Source organism: Zonotrichia albicollis, chromosome 35, assembly GCF_047830755.1.
Source record: "Zonotrichia albicollis isolate bZonAlb1 chromosome 35, bZonAlb1.hap1, whole genome shotgun sequence".
Classification (NCBI taxonomy): Eukaryota; Metazoa; Chordata; class Aves; order Passeriformes; family Passerellidae; genus Zonotrichia; species Zonotrichia albicollis.
This window is the reverse complement of record NC_133853.1, coordinates 3,407,720-3,424,271: the sequence shown is the minus strand read 5'-3', so window position 1 is coordinate 3,424,271 and position 16,552 is coordinate 3,407,720. Positions and strand designations below refer to the sequence as shown.

The 16,552-nt window shown below is 47.6% G+C and overlaps 1 protein-coding gene across 1 annotated transcript; it reads right to left on the bottom strand.

Annotated features, from left to right (window-relative positions):
• Window positions 1-9,054: 9,054 nt before the first annotated feature.
• On the bottom strand, window positions 9,055-9,642 carry LOC141726466 (olfactory receptor 14J1-like). Its single transcript, XM_074531370.1, has one exon. The coding sequence runs from the start codon at window positions 9,640-9,642 to the stop codon at window positions 9,055-9,057; it is 588 nt and encodes a 195-aa protein (XP_074387471.1).
• Window positions 9,643-16,552: the final 6,910 nt, after the last annotated feature.

Sequence of the window (16,552 nt, the reverse complement as noted above, 5' to 3'; positions counted from 1 at the left end):
AGAAAGCGCCCCCCCGGTCCCTTCTTTCCCCCCTGCTCCCCTCTTTCTGCTCCTGAGTCCTCCATGCTCTCTGGAGTTTTTGGACGCTTTGGGAGTTTCCTGGGGTTTCTGGGTTTTGGGACCGGGTGTTTTAATAATTTTCCTTGCTCTTTTTCTCCAAGAGCATTTTCATCTTGGCCTTTTAAGGCCAGAGCTAATTTTTTTCCGGAGTCATGCTCCTCCCCCTCCTGCTTTGAGGGCCCCCCAGATGTCTGCTGCATCTGGTGGTCTTCCTGGAATTTCGTTTGCATAGAAATACCTTCCAGCATTATTCTTGCAGGAGACAGCAGCTTCAACGCTGTCTCATCCTTTTTAGTAGCTAAGAAATATAAGTGTCTGTTTATCTCCTGCCAAAACCCCACTTCAAATAGCAGGCACGTTTCTGCCAGTGGGTAGTTTAGCCTTGCCCATAGCAATAATTGTTTTAATTCTTTCTTTGGAATTCCCTCTGTGTATGTTTGTGTCACACCTTGTAAGGCGGACAAAATTTCCCGTTGTTCCTGGGAAAGTGTGCCCCCCATGTTCTTATTTCTGTGCTTTCTTACGAAATTTTTCGTCAGGGCAGTCCGGAGGTCTCGGTCTCTGTCCAGCAGATCACGAGAGGTGGTCCCAGGGCGCCTTTCTGGGTCCGGTCCGGGCTGTTCTGCTACGAATTGTCTTCGGCAGAAACTGAGAGATGGATTCCTCAGTGACTGCTGTTTTTTGCAGACTCTGTTGGCTTTTTGTTTTCTTCTTCTCTCTGGTCCTCAGGGCTTTGAGGGTGCTGCCCCCCCCCGAAAGGTTGTGGTGGTTCGTGTCCGCCCAGGGAACGCCAAATGTCGTGTTTTCTCGGCTGTTTGAAGGGCCTGGAAAGGCCCGGAGTGGCCTTGGGACAGCCCGCGTGTCGAAGGACAAGAAGAGGCTTCAGTTCTTCTTTCGGTTTTTATGTTTATTAATTGTTTATCTAAAAGATGTCCTTTCAGCCCGACAGAGATCTGCTCAGCAGTCAGCCATGAGCACACTGCCCCGTCCTCCGGACAGCCACGTATCTTTATACCCATTGTTACGTGTACAATATTTATCATTTTTCCCCAATACCATTTATTCTTATTGCTGGGTGCACTTTCAGTAATAACCAATCCAAAAGTGCCACCATGGCCAAAGAAGATGGAGGAGAAGAAGAAGAAGAAGAAGAACAGGACACACCCCAATTCCTCCATCTTACTTCTCTAAACCCCCCTGTACATAAATCCTAAACCCTGTTTCTCACCCTCTAATTAGCTAATCTTTTCGCCATTCACCCCGGTGAAGTCCTCTTATCTTCATACAGGTGTCGTCTCCCGTGTAGGGTCAAAGTCCTGCCACCAGACACTTCTGGCAACATTCCAGGACTCCCGGGCCCCCCAAGGGTGGTCTCGGTGGCCCGGCATCTCAGGACTCAGATCCTGAGATCCCACAAGGGACCAGAAATGCATGCAAACCTTCACCCCAATAGACATTATGAATCCAAAAAGCATGACTATTAGCTGATTTATACAAACTCAGAGTAATAGCAGCCAAAATGCAGTCAAAACAGGGTTTTTCCACTCTCTCTCTCGAGCCTTACGTTTGGGCACCAAATATTTGTAATAGTTTAGGGCAAATTTGTTAAAGAATCTGCAAAGGATGGCCCCTCCAGAAAGCAAAACCCACACGGCACCTCCCCCCAACCGGTTGGGGGAAAAATTCCTCGGACAGAGGTGGAAAGAAACTGTTTATTTGACAGACACAGCAGCCCCCCCCAGCACACAAAATGAACAATACCAGATTACACCACTTTGAGAAAGACAACAAAATCAGAAAGTCTCTTTCGGGGGTGGTTGCTCTGTTCTCAGTCCCTCCGGCGCTGGGCCAGCTGCTGCAGCTGAACCTTCGGTGTTCCCGGGTCCCAGTCCGGAGCAGGTTCGAGATGGTCACAGAAACAGGAGAGGAGAAACAGTCCAGGAAGGAATGCGGACTGTTTGGCTAAACTCACTAATAAGCAGAGGGAAAGCAGAGCAGAAGCAGAAGCAAGAGCAGGTAAGCCAGCCAGCCCAGCAGCAAGCTAAGCAAGAAGAGAAAAAAACAGCCCGATGTATGCTCTCTCTGTGTCCCTGATAAGAGAAACCCAAACAAAACTTCCACTCTTCAGAGCCAGTCTTAAAGGCACAGAACAGAGGAATGGGGATACAAACATCATCATGTCACCCCAGGACAAAAAATTTCAAGATATTATCAAACAAAAGCCTCCATTCTAAAATAAACAAATGGAAAAATAACTGTAATTTCATATAAATTTTAAACTGGCAAAAAAAAGTAATGCCATGTCCCCAAGAGAAGATCTGTATTTCCAGACATAAAAATAATTTTAAAACTAAATTATAAAAGCTTTTACCTTTAAAAACCTCATCTTAAAACAATACCTCATAGGTCGACATGGCCCATTAACAAGCTGTAAAAAAGCTTGTAGCAATAAAAACAACTTCAAAATAACAAAGTTCCCTAGACAACTGTTATCCATGACAAAATTAAGAACCACAAAAACCCCACTTTTTTTCCTCTTGTAAAAAAATCTTCATAACCTTAACAAGAAAAACTATGTAAAATAAAAAAAGACTATCCTAGAAATAGTAAATCAGCTACAAATTTTAAATTCCGTTTCTTTACATTGTAAGTAAAAGAAGTTGTAAAGAAAAAGTGTTCTAAAGACTTTAATTCTTACTACCTTTTTGCTTTTATTTACTTTTAATAAAATTTTCTTTATACCATTTCAAAATTTTAAGCCTACTTTACCTTTCTCAAAATTATATCTCACAACAAAATAAATAAATAATCAGCCGTCATTAAAACCCATGACACTAATCAATACATTAATTAAGAAGTCTCAAAATTAGAAAAAACTGAAATTAATAAAACAAAACCAAGACAATATCATTAATAACACTTTGCCAAAGTTTCCCTGATTTTCTTAAGTTGCCCTTAAAGTTTGTTTTGTTGTTTTGAGCTCCTGAGAATGTCTTGCTGGTATTTCTCCAGTGCATCCAACTCAGAGGTCACAAATAATTGTAATTCCTTTTAATTGTCTCTTTGAGGGAATTGTTAGGGGGATGGGAGTCAGGGCTTGTGTGTCCTGCTTGGCCCAGCCCAGGCAGGGCTTTCCCAGCCACATTCCACACTCCATTTCCCAGCTGGAGCCGCTGGTGCCTCTGAGTTGTGCTGCCCCAGCCCCAGGGACGCTCTCCTTGTCTGCCCATTCCCCCACGGTCTCTGGGCAGGGATGGCCTCACTGGGGGCTGCTGACATCCTCAGCACCTTGGAGGCTGCTGCTGAATTTTCCTGCTCCAGAGGCTTGTTCAGTCTTCAGCTCTTCAGTGCAGGAATTCAGTGTCCCAGGGCTCATTAACTTTCAGAACACCTTAACCAGGCAAGCCTCTGGGAATAATTTGATTTTAATTTTCAAATCTTTTGTGGTTAATTAGACATATTTCAGTAGTGTATTCAAAGTGAATAGATTCTCTGTAAAAAGACAGAGTAGACTCTTTTAGGTCCTGTTGAGGTTTTTTTATCTGTTCATAAATTGATATGTGCAAATTCTAGTTGACACTGAATCCAAGTACCACTTCATGCAGTTTGAATAGACATGAAAATCAAGACCCCTTATGGCTGACAATCAATCAGACTCTGTCCCTACCCCCACCCCACCATTTCCCCCATCCAAGCCCTGGCACTCAGAGCAGCCTTGTGCAAATCTGAGCTCCCTCCAGCCCAGGCTGCACCTGCAGCTTTCAGCTCCTTGGCTCCAACTCCCACCTGCTTTCCTTGGAGAAGGAGCTGCCCAAGACACAGAGGGATGTTCAATTCTTGTCGGCCAAAAAAGCCAAGGGAAGGCACAGCTCCATCAAATGCAAAAGTCATTCCTCTGTAGGATATTGAATCCACTTTGCACAGCAGACAGTCTCAGAGCAATGGGAAACACCTTCTGTGACCCGCACAGATCTCCCAAGGTCCCCCTAAACCCTCCCTGCCCCAATTCTGCCCAGATTTGCTCTTTGCACACAGGAGTCACACGCTGAAGTCAGGAGCTCCCTCCATGCCCAGAGGGAGGAAAAGAGAGAAAGGGGATGAAGAGCTCTCCTGTGCAGAGCCAAGATCCAAGTGCAGCTCCTGCAGTGGGAACCACAACTGAGCAGGTTTGTGTCCTTTGGGCTCAGGGACTGGCAACACTCAGAGGCACAGAAAGGTTTCTTGCAAACAAACGCAAGTCAAACATTTGAACAATTTAATAACTATCATAGCTCTTCCATCAGGTCTCTGGGATGTCCCAGCAGCATCTGACATATCCCCCATCCCCAAGGAATTTCTGTACAGGAACAATTTTAGATAAAGACAAAAAGAAAAAGCAATTTTGTGATAAATATGAACCCAGTTGAGGTGATCATTAATCATATATTTATTTGAACTTAAGAAAGATTGGGCAAATTCTGCAGCTCAAAGCATGAAACCAGTTGAGAGGCACTTGAATGACCAGAGGGGCCTAGAGGAAGAAATCTGGGAGCAGCAGGAAGTACATACATCCACCTGCTCTAAATGAAGATATGTCCTTAGATATGGCCATTTAAACAGTAGAGCTGGAAACACCTGAAGGAAGTGGGTAATGAAATATTAGACTGAAAGCTGGTGGCAAAGGAAGAGGGGAAGATTAATATTTCTTCTGCCATCAGTAGGAGAATCCAGTAGATCCAGGAAATTCCCATTCCTGGTGAGAAAACTTCACCATTTCTCAAAAGTACTCAAGTGACACAGATAATAAAGATTTGCTTGTATATTATGAAAATAACAGGTATTAGATCCTGTGTCCCTTTCCAAATAGGCATCAGTTGTGTGCCCATGAACAGGCAGTGCCACTTGTGCCCTGAGGTGCCCAGTTGGGATTGGATCTCTCAGAGAGCACCTGAGAGAGAGCAGAACACCTTGCAAGCTGCAGGTCCCTGACAGCCCCACAGGACTCCTGTCCCATCAACATCTGCTCTGCTCCAGTCTGAAACAGGGCCCAGCATGGTGCCAGGATCATCAGAGAGCTGAGGTGTGTGCTAGAATTCAATGCCCTTCCCATCCCACAGCAGCCCTGCATTTCCCTCCTGCAGCCTTGGTCTCCAGCACAGCCATGGAGGCTCTTTGGGCTCTGGACTCTTCCTGCAGCCCCCAAGGGCAGCTGAGCTCTTCCTTTGACAAAGTCAGGCCTGGCCAATGCAGGCCATGCTCAGCAATTGCTTGTGTGTGCCTGGCCTTGCTGTCAGTCCCGGCAGCAGCTGCATGGCCCCTTTGTGGCCCTGTGCTGGCCCGGCCATGGTGGCCAGGCCCTGTGCAGGCCCAGCCCAGGCCAGGAGCATTGCGGCTGGGAACGGCCCCTGCCCCGTGGTGCCCACAGTAGCCTTGGGGCTCTGTGCCCCACGGCCTCCCTGCTGGGCAGCCTCTGCCAGCTCCTGCAGAGCCCGTGGCACCTGTGGGGCAGCACAGACAGCCCTGCCCCAGGCTCTGCCGGCCTCTGGGACAGCAGAGATGCAGCCAGGCCTGGCCATGGCCGGGAACAGGCCCTGAGCCCTGCAGGAGGATGGAGCTGAGCCACATCCAAACTCAGCCCAGGCCAAAGCTGGGCTCAGCAGCCAGGGCTGCCAAGGGCTGGGCACAGAGGCTGGCGCTGACAAATGTCCTGGGCCCCCTCCCTGCTCTGTCCATGCCACCAAGGGCACAGGGCAGCCTCCTCTCTGGGGCACTTGCCTGTTTGCAATGCCTTACACAGGCGCTGGCCCTGCCCACAAGGCCTGGCCTGAGTCCTTCCCCTGCACGCTCAGCCAGGCTGAGATGGACACTGATGGTTTCTGGGCCAGCCTCTCTGAGCCCAGCTCTCTGCAAGCTCTGCCATGAAGGGATAACTGTTTTAATTGTTTTGTCCTGTTTAGTTATCTTTTCCTGTTTATAGATAGATATCAGCAGTGCCCAATTGATATATACCCCTAGTCCCTTCTAATACAGTCGGAACAGATATCAAGACCCTTCATGGCTTACAATAAATAACAATTTGTCCCCACCCCTTTGCCACCAATTGTCACTGTCTTATTATGTGAAAAAACCTTTTGCCACAATTTTTCTCCTGAGAACCTGAGAGGCCTAAGAAATGAAAAGTAAAAATAATTATCTGATTGCTTGGAATGTTGTTTGGAGGTTGCTTACCAGCAGCTGCATCTTTGATTAGTTCCATGTGAATTGTTTTTTATTTAATAACCAATCCCAGTCTAGCTGTGTCAGGACTCTTGTCAGTCACAGGGTATTTATTGTAATTGTTTTTCAGCCTTCTGATATCTCCTTTCTCTTTCTTTAGTATAGTTTTAATATATCCTTTTCATAAAATATAATAAATATACTATATATAGTATAACATAACATAACATAACATAACATAACATAACATAACATAACATAACATATATCACCCTTCTGAGAACTTGGAGTCAATTCTCACCTCTCACATCATCCAGGCGACCCTCCCAACACCCCAAAAATTAATAACCACAACCATTTCCCTCATCCAACACCTGGCACTCCTATGGATCAGGAATGGTATGGCCAGCAGGAGCAGGGCAGGGATTCTTCCCCTGTGCTCAGCACTGCTTGGGCAGCATCTCGAGTGCTGTGTCCAGTTCTGGGGCCCCAATTTAGGAAGGACATGGAGGGGCTGGAGTGTGTCCAGAGAAGGGCAAGAAGGCTGGTGAGGGGGCTGGATTGTGTCCAGAGAAGGGCAAGAAGGCTGGTGAGGGCTCTGGAGCACAAGTCCTGTGAGGAGCGGCAGAGGGAACTGGGGTTGTTTATCCTGATGGAGGCTCAGGGGAGACAAGGTGGTGTCAGGGCACATGTTGGACTTGATGATCTCCAATGTCTTTTCCACACTTGCTAATCCTGGGATTCTCTGAAACCACCCTTGGAGCAGTGGCAGGAGGAGCCCTGGGCCTTCTCTTCAGGAGCTCCAGCAGCCCAGGTCCCTCAGCTTCTCCTGCAAGCCCCAAAGCCCATCCTGTCAGTCCTGCAGAGCCTCTGCAGCTCCTCCTCACTGCCCAGAACAGGGAGCCCCAGAGCCAGACACAGCAGCCCAGATGTGCCCCCCTGGCCTGGGGTGCCTCTGGCAAGGGAGCAGCACCAGGCACTGCAGGAGCCTGCAGACAATTCCTGCAGCACTTGCAGGATGATCCTGCTGCCCAAGGGACATTCCCATGGGGCCAAGTCAGGAACTGCAATGGGGATTGGGGCCAGAGAGGAAAGGGCAAACAGAGATGGGCTGTCGGCAGGGGAGGGGACAGGGGTGGGCAAGAGAAAGAAATTTATAGCAGGAAGACTAAATAAGGCAAAGGGGAAGCAAAGGAAACGGTCAAGGCATGTTAGAGGTGGCTGCCAGGCAGCCCTGGCTCTGAGCAACAGCGTCTGTGTGGGACAGGAAACTCCCAGCTGATGGGAACAAGCTTTCTGGCTGACTGCAGAGGCCAGGAAAAAGCTGAGTGGTTTCCCTTGTGTCCCCCAGCCCTTGCTGGCCCCAGGGGCTGATGGCGTTTGTGCTCCCTCAGGTTCATGTCCCCACACCAACAGCATGGGGGTGCTCCTGAAGCAAAGTGAAAATTTTGCAGGATAGAAATCCATTTTAATTTAGGTGAAATGTACATTTTTGAGTTGAGCCTGTGGTTAGAAATTGTAGTTATTTAGCCAGGCTGCAAGGCCTAAGCTCAGTGAAGTTACTTCAGCGAAGGACAGAGATAAAGGGGGGGAGACAAAAGATGATAGAGAGAGACAGGGACTGCTGTAAAGGCAAGTCAGCCTGACCTCGGAATTCTTTCTGATAAAAAGGAACTAGTGGTAAAAGTCACAAGAAACCCATAAAAATGAATAAGTATGAATTTTTTGTGAAATTGTACGTATATGTATTTGAGAGGGGGATAAAAAGAGACCTGAAGTTCTCAGAGGTACGCATGCCTTTTGTGGAGAGTTTTCTCCGCATGTGTCCGGTGCCGTAAATAAACATACCGAGCTTTAACACTTTTATAAAGTTGTGAAGTTTCTTCTTTTCTCCGCAAATCACTCCCACCCACTGTGTGCAATGCAAACGGGGGCTGCTGAGCCAGTGCTGCCGTGTCTGTGCCTGCAAGGATGGGGCACCTGTGTGAGCTGGGGGAGAGGCCAGGGGGCTGCAGAGAGGGGATGTTGTTGGCAGCTCCATGAGGACGCTCTCGGATGCTGCCCTGGGCTGTGCAGCGCACTGGGGATGGATCAGCCCCTGCTCTGCTGCTCCTTCCCATCTGCCCCAGGGCCCTTGCAGAGCCCCAGCCATGCTGTTTGCCCCCAGCCTGCCCACGGACAGCCTGGGGCTGCTCATGTGGCTTTTCTGTGCCGAGCATTGGCCTGGCCGTGTTCTTGAGAGAGCCTGGGCAAGGAGCCTGGAGCCCCCAGGCCCTGGCCTGAGGCGTCAGCGCTGCCCCAGCAGTGCCCATGGCCTGTCCCTGCTGCAGCCCCGGCACTGCCACCCCCAGGGCTGTGCCCGGCCCCGAGAGCACTCAGGCCCTGCAGCAACACCAGGGCCACCAGGGCAGCGGGGCAGGGCCACGGCAGCAGCACTGGCAACACCAAGAGCTGCTGCTGCTGCTGGGCACAGCTGCTGGGCCAGCCCTGATCTGCCCCCAGCTCTGCACACAGACATTGCTGCTGCAGCTCCAGAGAAGGCAACAAAATGGCATCACAGCAGAAAACTCTGCTGAGAGATCCTTTAGTTCATTTAAAGCCACCAAGAGTGCAGCCCCTCATTGACACAGTCTGTGGCCACAGGGGAGGTGCAGAGAAAAAAAAAAAATTAAACATTGGCATTTCTTTGTGGAGATGATTAAGAAACTAAAACACAGACAAAAACTTTCAAAATGAAAACAACAAGAATTATCAAAGATAACTTTTATTACAAGTGATTTGTAGAAATTGGCCAGCAGTTTATTGTTCCTGAAAGCATCCAGTCATTTGTCTCCTCACTGCAGCCTTGAGCTCCTTGTTCCTCAGGCTGTAAATGAGGGGATTCAGGGCTGGAGGCACCACCGAATACAGAACTGACAGGGTCAGATCCAGGGATGTGGAGGACATGGAGAGGGGCTTCAGGTAGTTAAAAATGCCAGTGCTGACAAATAGAGAGACCACAGCCAGGTGAGGGAGGCAGGTGGCAAAGGCTTTGTGCCGTCCCTGCTCAGAGGGGATCCTCAGCACAGCCCTGAAGATCTGCACATAGGAGAAAACAATGAACACAAAACAACCAAGTGTTAAACAGATGGAGAAAACAAGAAGCCCAAGTTCCCTGAGATAGGATTTGGAGCAGGAGAGCTTGAGGATCTGAGGAATTTCACAGAAGAACTGGCCCAGAGCATTGCCATGGCACAGGGGCAGGGAAAATGTATTGGCCGTGTGCAGCAATGAATAGAGAAAGGCAGTTGCCCAGGCAGCTGCTGCCATGTGGGCACAAGCTCTGCTGCCCAGGAGGGTCCCATAGTGCAGGGGTTTGCAGATGGATATGTAGCGGTCATAGCACATGATGGTCAGGAGGAAAAGCTCTGCTGAGATGAAGAACAGAAAGAAAAAGAGCTGAGCAGCACATCCTGTGTAGGAGATGTCCCTTGTGTCCCAGAGGGAATTGTGCATGGCTTTGGGGACAGTGGTGCAGATGGAGCCCAGGTCGCTGAGGGCCAGGTTTGAGCAGGAAGAAGAACATGGGCGTGTGCCGGTGGTGGCCGCAGGCTACGGCGTTGATGATGAGGCCGTTGCCCAGGAGGGCAGCCAGGGAGATGCCCAGCAAGAGGCAGAAGTGCAGGAGCTGCAGCTGCCGTGTGTCTGCCAGTGCCATCAGGAGGAAGTGCCTGATGGAGCTGCTGTTGGACATTTCCTATGGTGTCTTGGCATGGGGATCTGTACGAAAAGTAATTATGGAATAGTTGGGTTTGGAGAGGACTTCAAGTATCCCAGCACTACTTCGGGCCACTTTTCCCCCACTGCCTGGAGCTGTCCCTGCCAGCAGCTGCTTCCCTGTGCCCAGGGCTGGGCCCTGCCTGTGCTGCCAAAGCCCAGCCCAGCCCTGGGGGCTCAGCTCTGCCCTGCAGACCCCTCCCAGCTCAGGCACTGCCCAGGGGCAGCTTTGGCTCTGCAGGCTCTGATGGCAACGTCAGAACAACCCTGAGGAGGCTGGAAAAGTGACACTGATGCTGCCTGTGAGGTGCCCTCTGCTGATTTTCGTCAGCGTCTGGTTTGTTCACATCCGAGATAACTTTTTTTTTTAAATGTGAACTGAGAGATTAATATCTATGTGCAACTTCCCACCCAGGCAACCCAGAGTGGTAGAATAAAAAGCAGGATTTTCCCTTTTATGCAGCCCCTGCCTTGCTGTGCTCCCTGCATATTTTTTTTTCAAATGTTCTGCAGTTTAATGCCATGTTGGGAGCAGTCCTGAACAATGCAGCATCCTCCCCACACAAGGAGAACACTTCTAAGCCTTACCAGCTGTCTCCTCCCACCCAGATCTTGTCCCCCAGTGCTGGGAGCAGCTGCCAGGGCTGGCTGAGAGCTGTCCCTGGCAGGCAGCAGAGTCCCTGCCCCAGCACAGTGCCCTGGGGTGCAGGACCCTGCTCTGCAGGACAGCCCTGGGCACCCCTGGCTGCTCTGCACAAGAGACAATCAGAGAATGTACTCACAGGGTCTGTAGGCATTTGGAAGTTCCAGCTTGAGGAGATCACCCTAGGAGCTGCAGCTGCAGTGTCCTGCAGCCAGAGGTTCCTTTGCCAAGGGCTGGCAGAGATTCTGCCCCAGGCACTTCTCAGCACCTTCCCAGCCCTGACTGATTGAAGCTCTCTGTGCCTCTGTGCTGTGCCCGGGCTGGCTGCAGGCAGTGCCCCAGCCGTGCTGGGCTGGCAGAAGAGCTGCTCATCAAGAGAAATGTGCTTTTGATGCTCTTCTTGGTTACCAGGAGCTGCCTCTGTGCCAGGAGCCCAGCTCAGCCGAGCAGCACAGACACAGCACAAGGACTTTAATGGGCCTCTGGGGCTTTGTGCTGAGGCCCTGAACATCAGTCCCTGAGAGGGAGCTGAAGAAACCTCTCCAGAACTCCAAGTCAGAATCCAACTCCAAACTTTCTTGGACTTTTAATGGGTCCCACTGAGGGACACGACTGAGAAAGTGTCCCCAGGCCCCAGGCAGAGCAGAGAACTGGAGGCAGTGATGACAGGTGGCGACAAAGAGAAGCCAAGTCTTGGTGCCCTGGGACACAGCAGCAGGGTCTGTGCCACCAAGGGCTGGGAGGAGACACTTTGTCCTGAGGCCCTGGGGCCTCCTGGCACAGCCCCAGCCAGGCTGGGCACTGTCAGCCCCTTGTCCTGCCCTCAGCATCCTCCCATAGCCCACATCCCATTGGCCTCAAGGATCTGCTGCAAGGAGTCCCTGGGGAGCCTTGCTCAGAAATGGCCCTGGGGGCCTCTGAATGCTCCCAGGGACTGCAGGTTTTTCAAAGGACTTTGGGTTTGGCTTTTGCCTTGGAGTCTCTGAGAAGTTTTTGCAATCATGGCCTCCAATTATCTGCTGTAATTACTCACTGGAGAGGCTTTGTGAGTAACAACACTCAATGGGGCTCATTAATGCTTCAAGGTACTTCAGTTATTTGAAGGTACTCTGTGTTTGCCTTTTGATACAGACTCTGTGAGAGGTTTGTGCAATCATGGCCCCAATTATCTGCTTTAATGAGTCCCTTGAGAGCTTTGTACTGACACTCAGTGGGGCTCATTAATGCTTTCAGATACTCAAAGTTTTTTAAGGTACTTTGGATTTTCCTTTCCACACTGAGTGTCCAAGCAGTTTTTGTGCCATCTTGGCCTCCAATTCTCTCCTACAAGGAGTCCATGAGGAGCTTGTGTTGGGGATGGACCTTGGTGGGACCCATGCCTTCCTTGAGACACTTTGGGGTTTTCTTCTGACTCTGACTCCAGGAAAGGTTTGTGCAATCTACTCTCAGGCCCTGTGCTTCAAGGGCTCAGCTCCAAATGCTCATTAGGATTAAGCAAGTTCTGACAAACCATGGCTCTACCTTGATTTCCGTCTGGTCTAATTCTGTTCAGCAAGAAGTTTTCCTTTTACAGTTTTGGAGAAATATTTCAAAGATCTTCTATGAAATAGGTAATCCTTTTTTAAAGATTGTATTTTATTTTTTAAAGAGTGTATTTTTTAAAGAGTGTATTTTATTGCTGTTCTCTTTAGAGAAGAGGTGATTGCAGCATTCTGTGATTGATATTGATGTAGGGCCGCTCCTAAGGAGGTCTGGCCAGGTCAGTGTAGTTCTACCTTGGAGCTGACTCAGTGTGGACAACCTTGCATCACATTCCCCAACCTCATGTGAAAAACTATTTTTACTTTCAAAAATTTAAATGCTTTATTAAGGCCTTTTCAAAATACAACAGAAGACTGAATAAAGAAAAGAATACAGCGCTGGGGGCAAAGAATTCAGACACCATGTCCTTATCTACAAAATGGATGTTCTGTCTTTTATACCTCTAGCCCCTCCCAAAGTCTTGTCAATCCACTCCTTCTTCACTGTCCAGTGGTGGAGATTGCTGTCTTACACCTTGATTGGAGGTCAGGTGCTGCCATAGTAGCAAGCCAACCCTCCCAAATGCCCCGACTACTGAGGCCATCCTGTGATAACAATGCAAGGGGGAAAGAAAGGATAACTATACATCTACAAAACTTCTCTTAACATATATTTAACAGTCACCTCTTAATTGTGAGAGTCAACCATAAGAATTACTAATCTATAAAATCCCTTATTTTCTTGTTTTCTAAGTAATTTTGCTCGAAAAATTAAGTAAAAAATTTTCTCTCTCTCTTGAATGAGTCATACCAGCATCTGCTAATATAGGCAATGACAGTGGGAACAGGAGAAAAAGTCCCAGGTTTTCCTTAGACACACTTATTTGGAATGGACAAAAGGGCATCACAGAGGTCCAGTATGGCTTTGGCTCCCATCTACCGTGCCTATGTGGCTGCTACCCATAGTCAGTGTATCTTAGAGGTGAGTACAGAGGCCAACTTGGTCCTGCCCTCCAGTCTCTGTTGAATAAACAGACAACTGAGGAATTATAGAGGTCTGGTCTGGCCTTTTGTCCCTACCTTACCATGCTTATAGGGTTGCTACCCACAGCAGGGCTATGGAGCCTTCTTGGTAGCAAACGAAGGGGCCAACCCAGTCTTGCCCTCCTTCCTTTGTTTTATTTTCTTGAGGAAGCTGTCCCATTACCTTTTACAGTCTCTTGTGTACTTCCCCTCAACAGATGCTGGTATTTCTCACCCATGAAAACAGGAAGACATTTCTCAAGCTGGTTGGTGGAAGCTTGACTCTACTTTTTGGGCATCTTGGTGTTTTTCTAGTTGTCTCTCAGTCTCTGCTTGAGAGTCAATCTTGTTTCAGCCAGCCTGGCTGTTATAGTCCACTCTTTGTGTTCTTCTACTGGGCCTTTGACTCGGTTGGCATGAGTCCATCCCCGCTCTGCAGTTCGCACGGCCGATTCAGTGGTGAGCAGTACATGAAAGGGATCTTCCCAATGAGAAGTTAGAGGCTGATCTCTCCATGGCTTGATCATCACCCAATTCCCAGGGATAATATTATGGATTCTGAAATCCAGGGTGGTAGTTTGAGGAATTGCCCCTTTATGTCTTAGCCCTTCTAAGGTTTCTGCTATAGACATAACATATTTCTTGGCATTGGCTTCCCCTTTCTCATAGGTGGGAATCTTCTGGGGTGAGGTCAGGAAGGGTAACCCAAGTACCATTTTCTAGGGTGACACTCCCAGATCTGACTGAGGTTGGGTTCTAATTATTAATAAGGCCAAAGGAAGACATTTTACCCATGACATTTGGGTTTCAGTCTTTAGCTTAACTAAAGTTCTTTTAAGAGTTTTATTCATTTTCTGATCCCAACTGGAACTTTGTGTATTAATTGGAGTTGTAATTCCCATTTTACTCCCAGGGCCTGAAAAATTTTCTGCAATATCTTCAATGTGAAATGAGTTCTCCAGTCTGAATCAATCCTGTTTGCCATCCCATATCGGGGAATGATTGATTCTAGAAGTGTTTTACTCACAACATTGGCATTGGCTTTAACAGTGGGTACCACTTCTACCCAGTAAGTCATGTGATCTTCTATCACTGGCAAAAATTTCCACTGTTGTACATCGGGAAGCTCAGTAAAGTCTACTTGGATGTTTTGGAAGGACCTTAAGGCTAGTTCTGACCCTCCTCTGGGTGTTTTCCTCATGATTTTCTGATTCTCTTGTTGACATATCACACACCATTCGGTTACTTGCTTAGCTATTCCAAAAATTCTTATGCATCCCCAGTCCCTCAGAAATTGATAACATAGTGCTTGTGTACCCCAATGTGTTGTTCCATGCTTGCCTTCTAGCATTTTCATGACAAGGGGTTTATTCAATATTTTCCTCCCATCTGCTAATCTCCATTTCCCTTTGTTATCTTTCTTGTCTCCTATTTTAAGGGGTTCTTTCTCTTCTTTCCCTCTGAATATGGGGACTTTTTACATTTCTGTCATGGGCGTTAATACTATTATTAGTTTATCTGTCTCTGATTCAGTTGCATTTTTAATTTCTAAATCAGCTAAATTGTTCTCTTGCACCCCTTTTTGATGTCTTTCAAACATATACCAGCACTACATCCTCTGGTAATTGTAAGGTTTTTAACTCTTCTAAAATAAGTTTTTCGTGAATCAGTCTCTTTCTCTTTGAATTTAATAGCCCCCTCTCTTGCCAAATTTTTCCAAAGATATGCACTACTCCAAAAGCATATTTTCAGTCTGTATCTATTGTTCTCCTTTTCTCTGCTAATATTTCCAGAGCTAGCTTTAGGGCATACAACTCACATGCTTTGGCTGACCAGTTGGAAGGTAACTTTCTCTTTTCTATGGCCACCAACCCTTCATGCACTATAGTGTACCTCGATATCCTGTGCCCCTTTATTACCCGTGAAGATACATTGATGTACAATCGTTTTCCACCTTGGAGTGGTTGATCTCTTAGGTCCTCTCTTCCTTTAGTTTGACAGTTTATAACCTCTAGGCAATTATGTATTAGTTCCTCAACTGGTTCTCAATACAAAAACTGGGGATGGTTGTGTTGGTTACTCACAATTAGCTCTAAACCATTATCTATTAAGATGGCTTCATAATTTTACATACAGGAATCAGTGAGTCATTTCTCAGCCTTTTGGTTCTGGATACTTCTTACTGAGTGTGGAGTGTATATTTTCAATTTTCCCCTGACGGTTAATATCTTGGTTTGAAAAGACAGTTGTGCAATAAGAAATGCAGGAGTCTCCCTTAAAATAGAAAATGCAAACCCGCTTCCCTCCAAATTATTATAATTTTGAAATTGCATAGGGGCTCTCCGGAAAAGATTTGGGATCAGGAATAATAGTTCTCTGTTAGGGAAGAAAATTAACAAATAAACAGTGCAGTAATACAAAACAATACTGACAGAGTCAGAATATGACCTGACACCATGTTGGTCAGGGTGTTGGTAGCAGTCTGATTGAATGGTGGCTGCGGTGCTCCTGGAGTGGCAGATGTGGTTCTGTTGAAGCACTGATCCTGTAGAAGAGTGTAGCCTTCCTTTGAAGATCCAGTGATGGTGTAGATAGGCCTGGTCTTCCTCTGGGAATTCAGCCGTAAAGGCAGCTGCTCCTCTGGGAATCCAGTGGGAAAAGCTGTTCTGGTGTCCCAAAATCTCAGATTATACCCAGTTAGGAATGCTTGGCTCCTCCCTCTGGGTAGAGCATCTCACAATGGGATGCCGTAGTTTTGATCAGTCATGCAGTGACACTCAATAGCCCATTAACAGCAGATGTCTTTCCAGAGGGAGGACTGGTTTGTGGAAGAGATAAAGAAAACTGCCAAATTAACAGAAGATAACTGCAACACCTCCAACAGATGGGAACAGAACACACATACTGCCTTGCAATCCAGGACATTATCCACCCCTTATTATATTTCGATCTGCATCACAATAAAACCTTACACATGGTTCTCACTTAAGACTAGGTTTCCCTGTGGTACACAGCGGCTTTCTCCATCTTTCTGCATTACCTACTAAGTGTAACTAGGTCCTTGAACAAAAACAATCCTGTGGATGGGTTTGTCTTTGCCTGAGGTGGGATTAATCCAAACAGTCTTTCCTGAAATACCTTTCATGTGTACAACAGGGACTTTATCTCCATCCATTGTGTGAAAGGGTTCAGACTGGGCAGGACCAGCTCAATTGATGAACCCTCTGGTGTTGACCATCCTGGTGGCTTTTGATAAGTTCATTTCCCAATTTCTACAAGTTCCCTCACCAAGTCCCTTCAGGGTCATCTTAAGTAGTCCATTGCACCATTGTTCAACTTTCCCTGCAGCTGGTGC

Excerpts from the sequence above, each read along its gene's own strand:
- LOC141726466 (XM_074531370.1), bottom strand. The coding sequence starts at position 9,642 with ATGTGCTATGACCGCTACATATCCATCTGCAAACCCCTGCACTATGGG.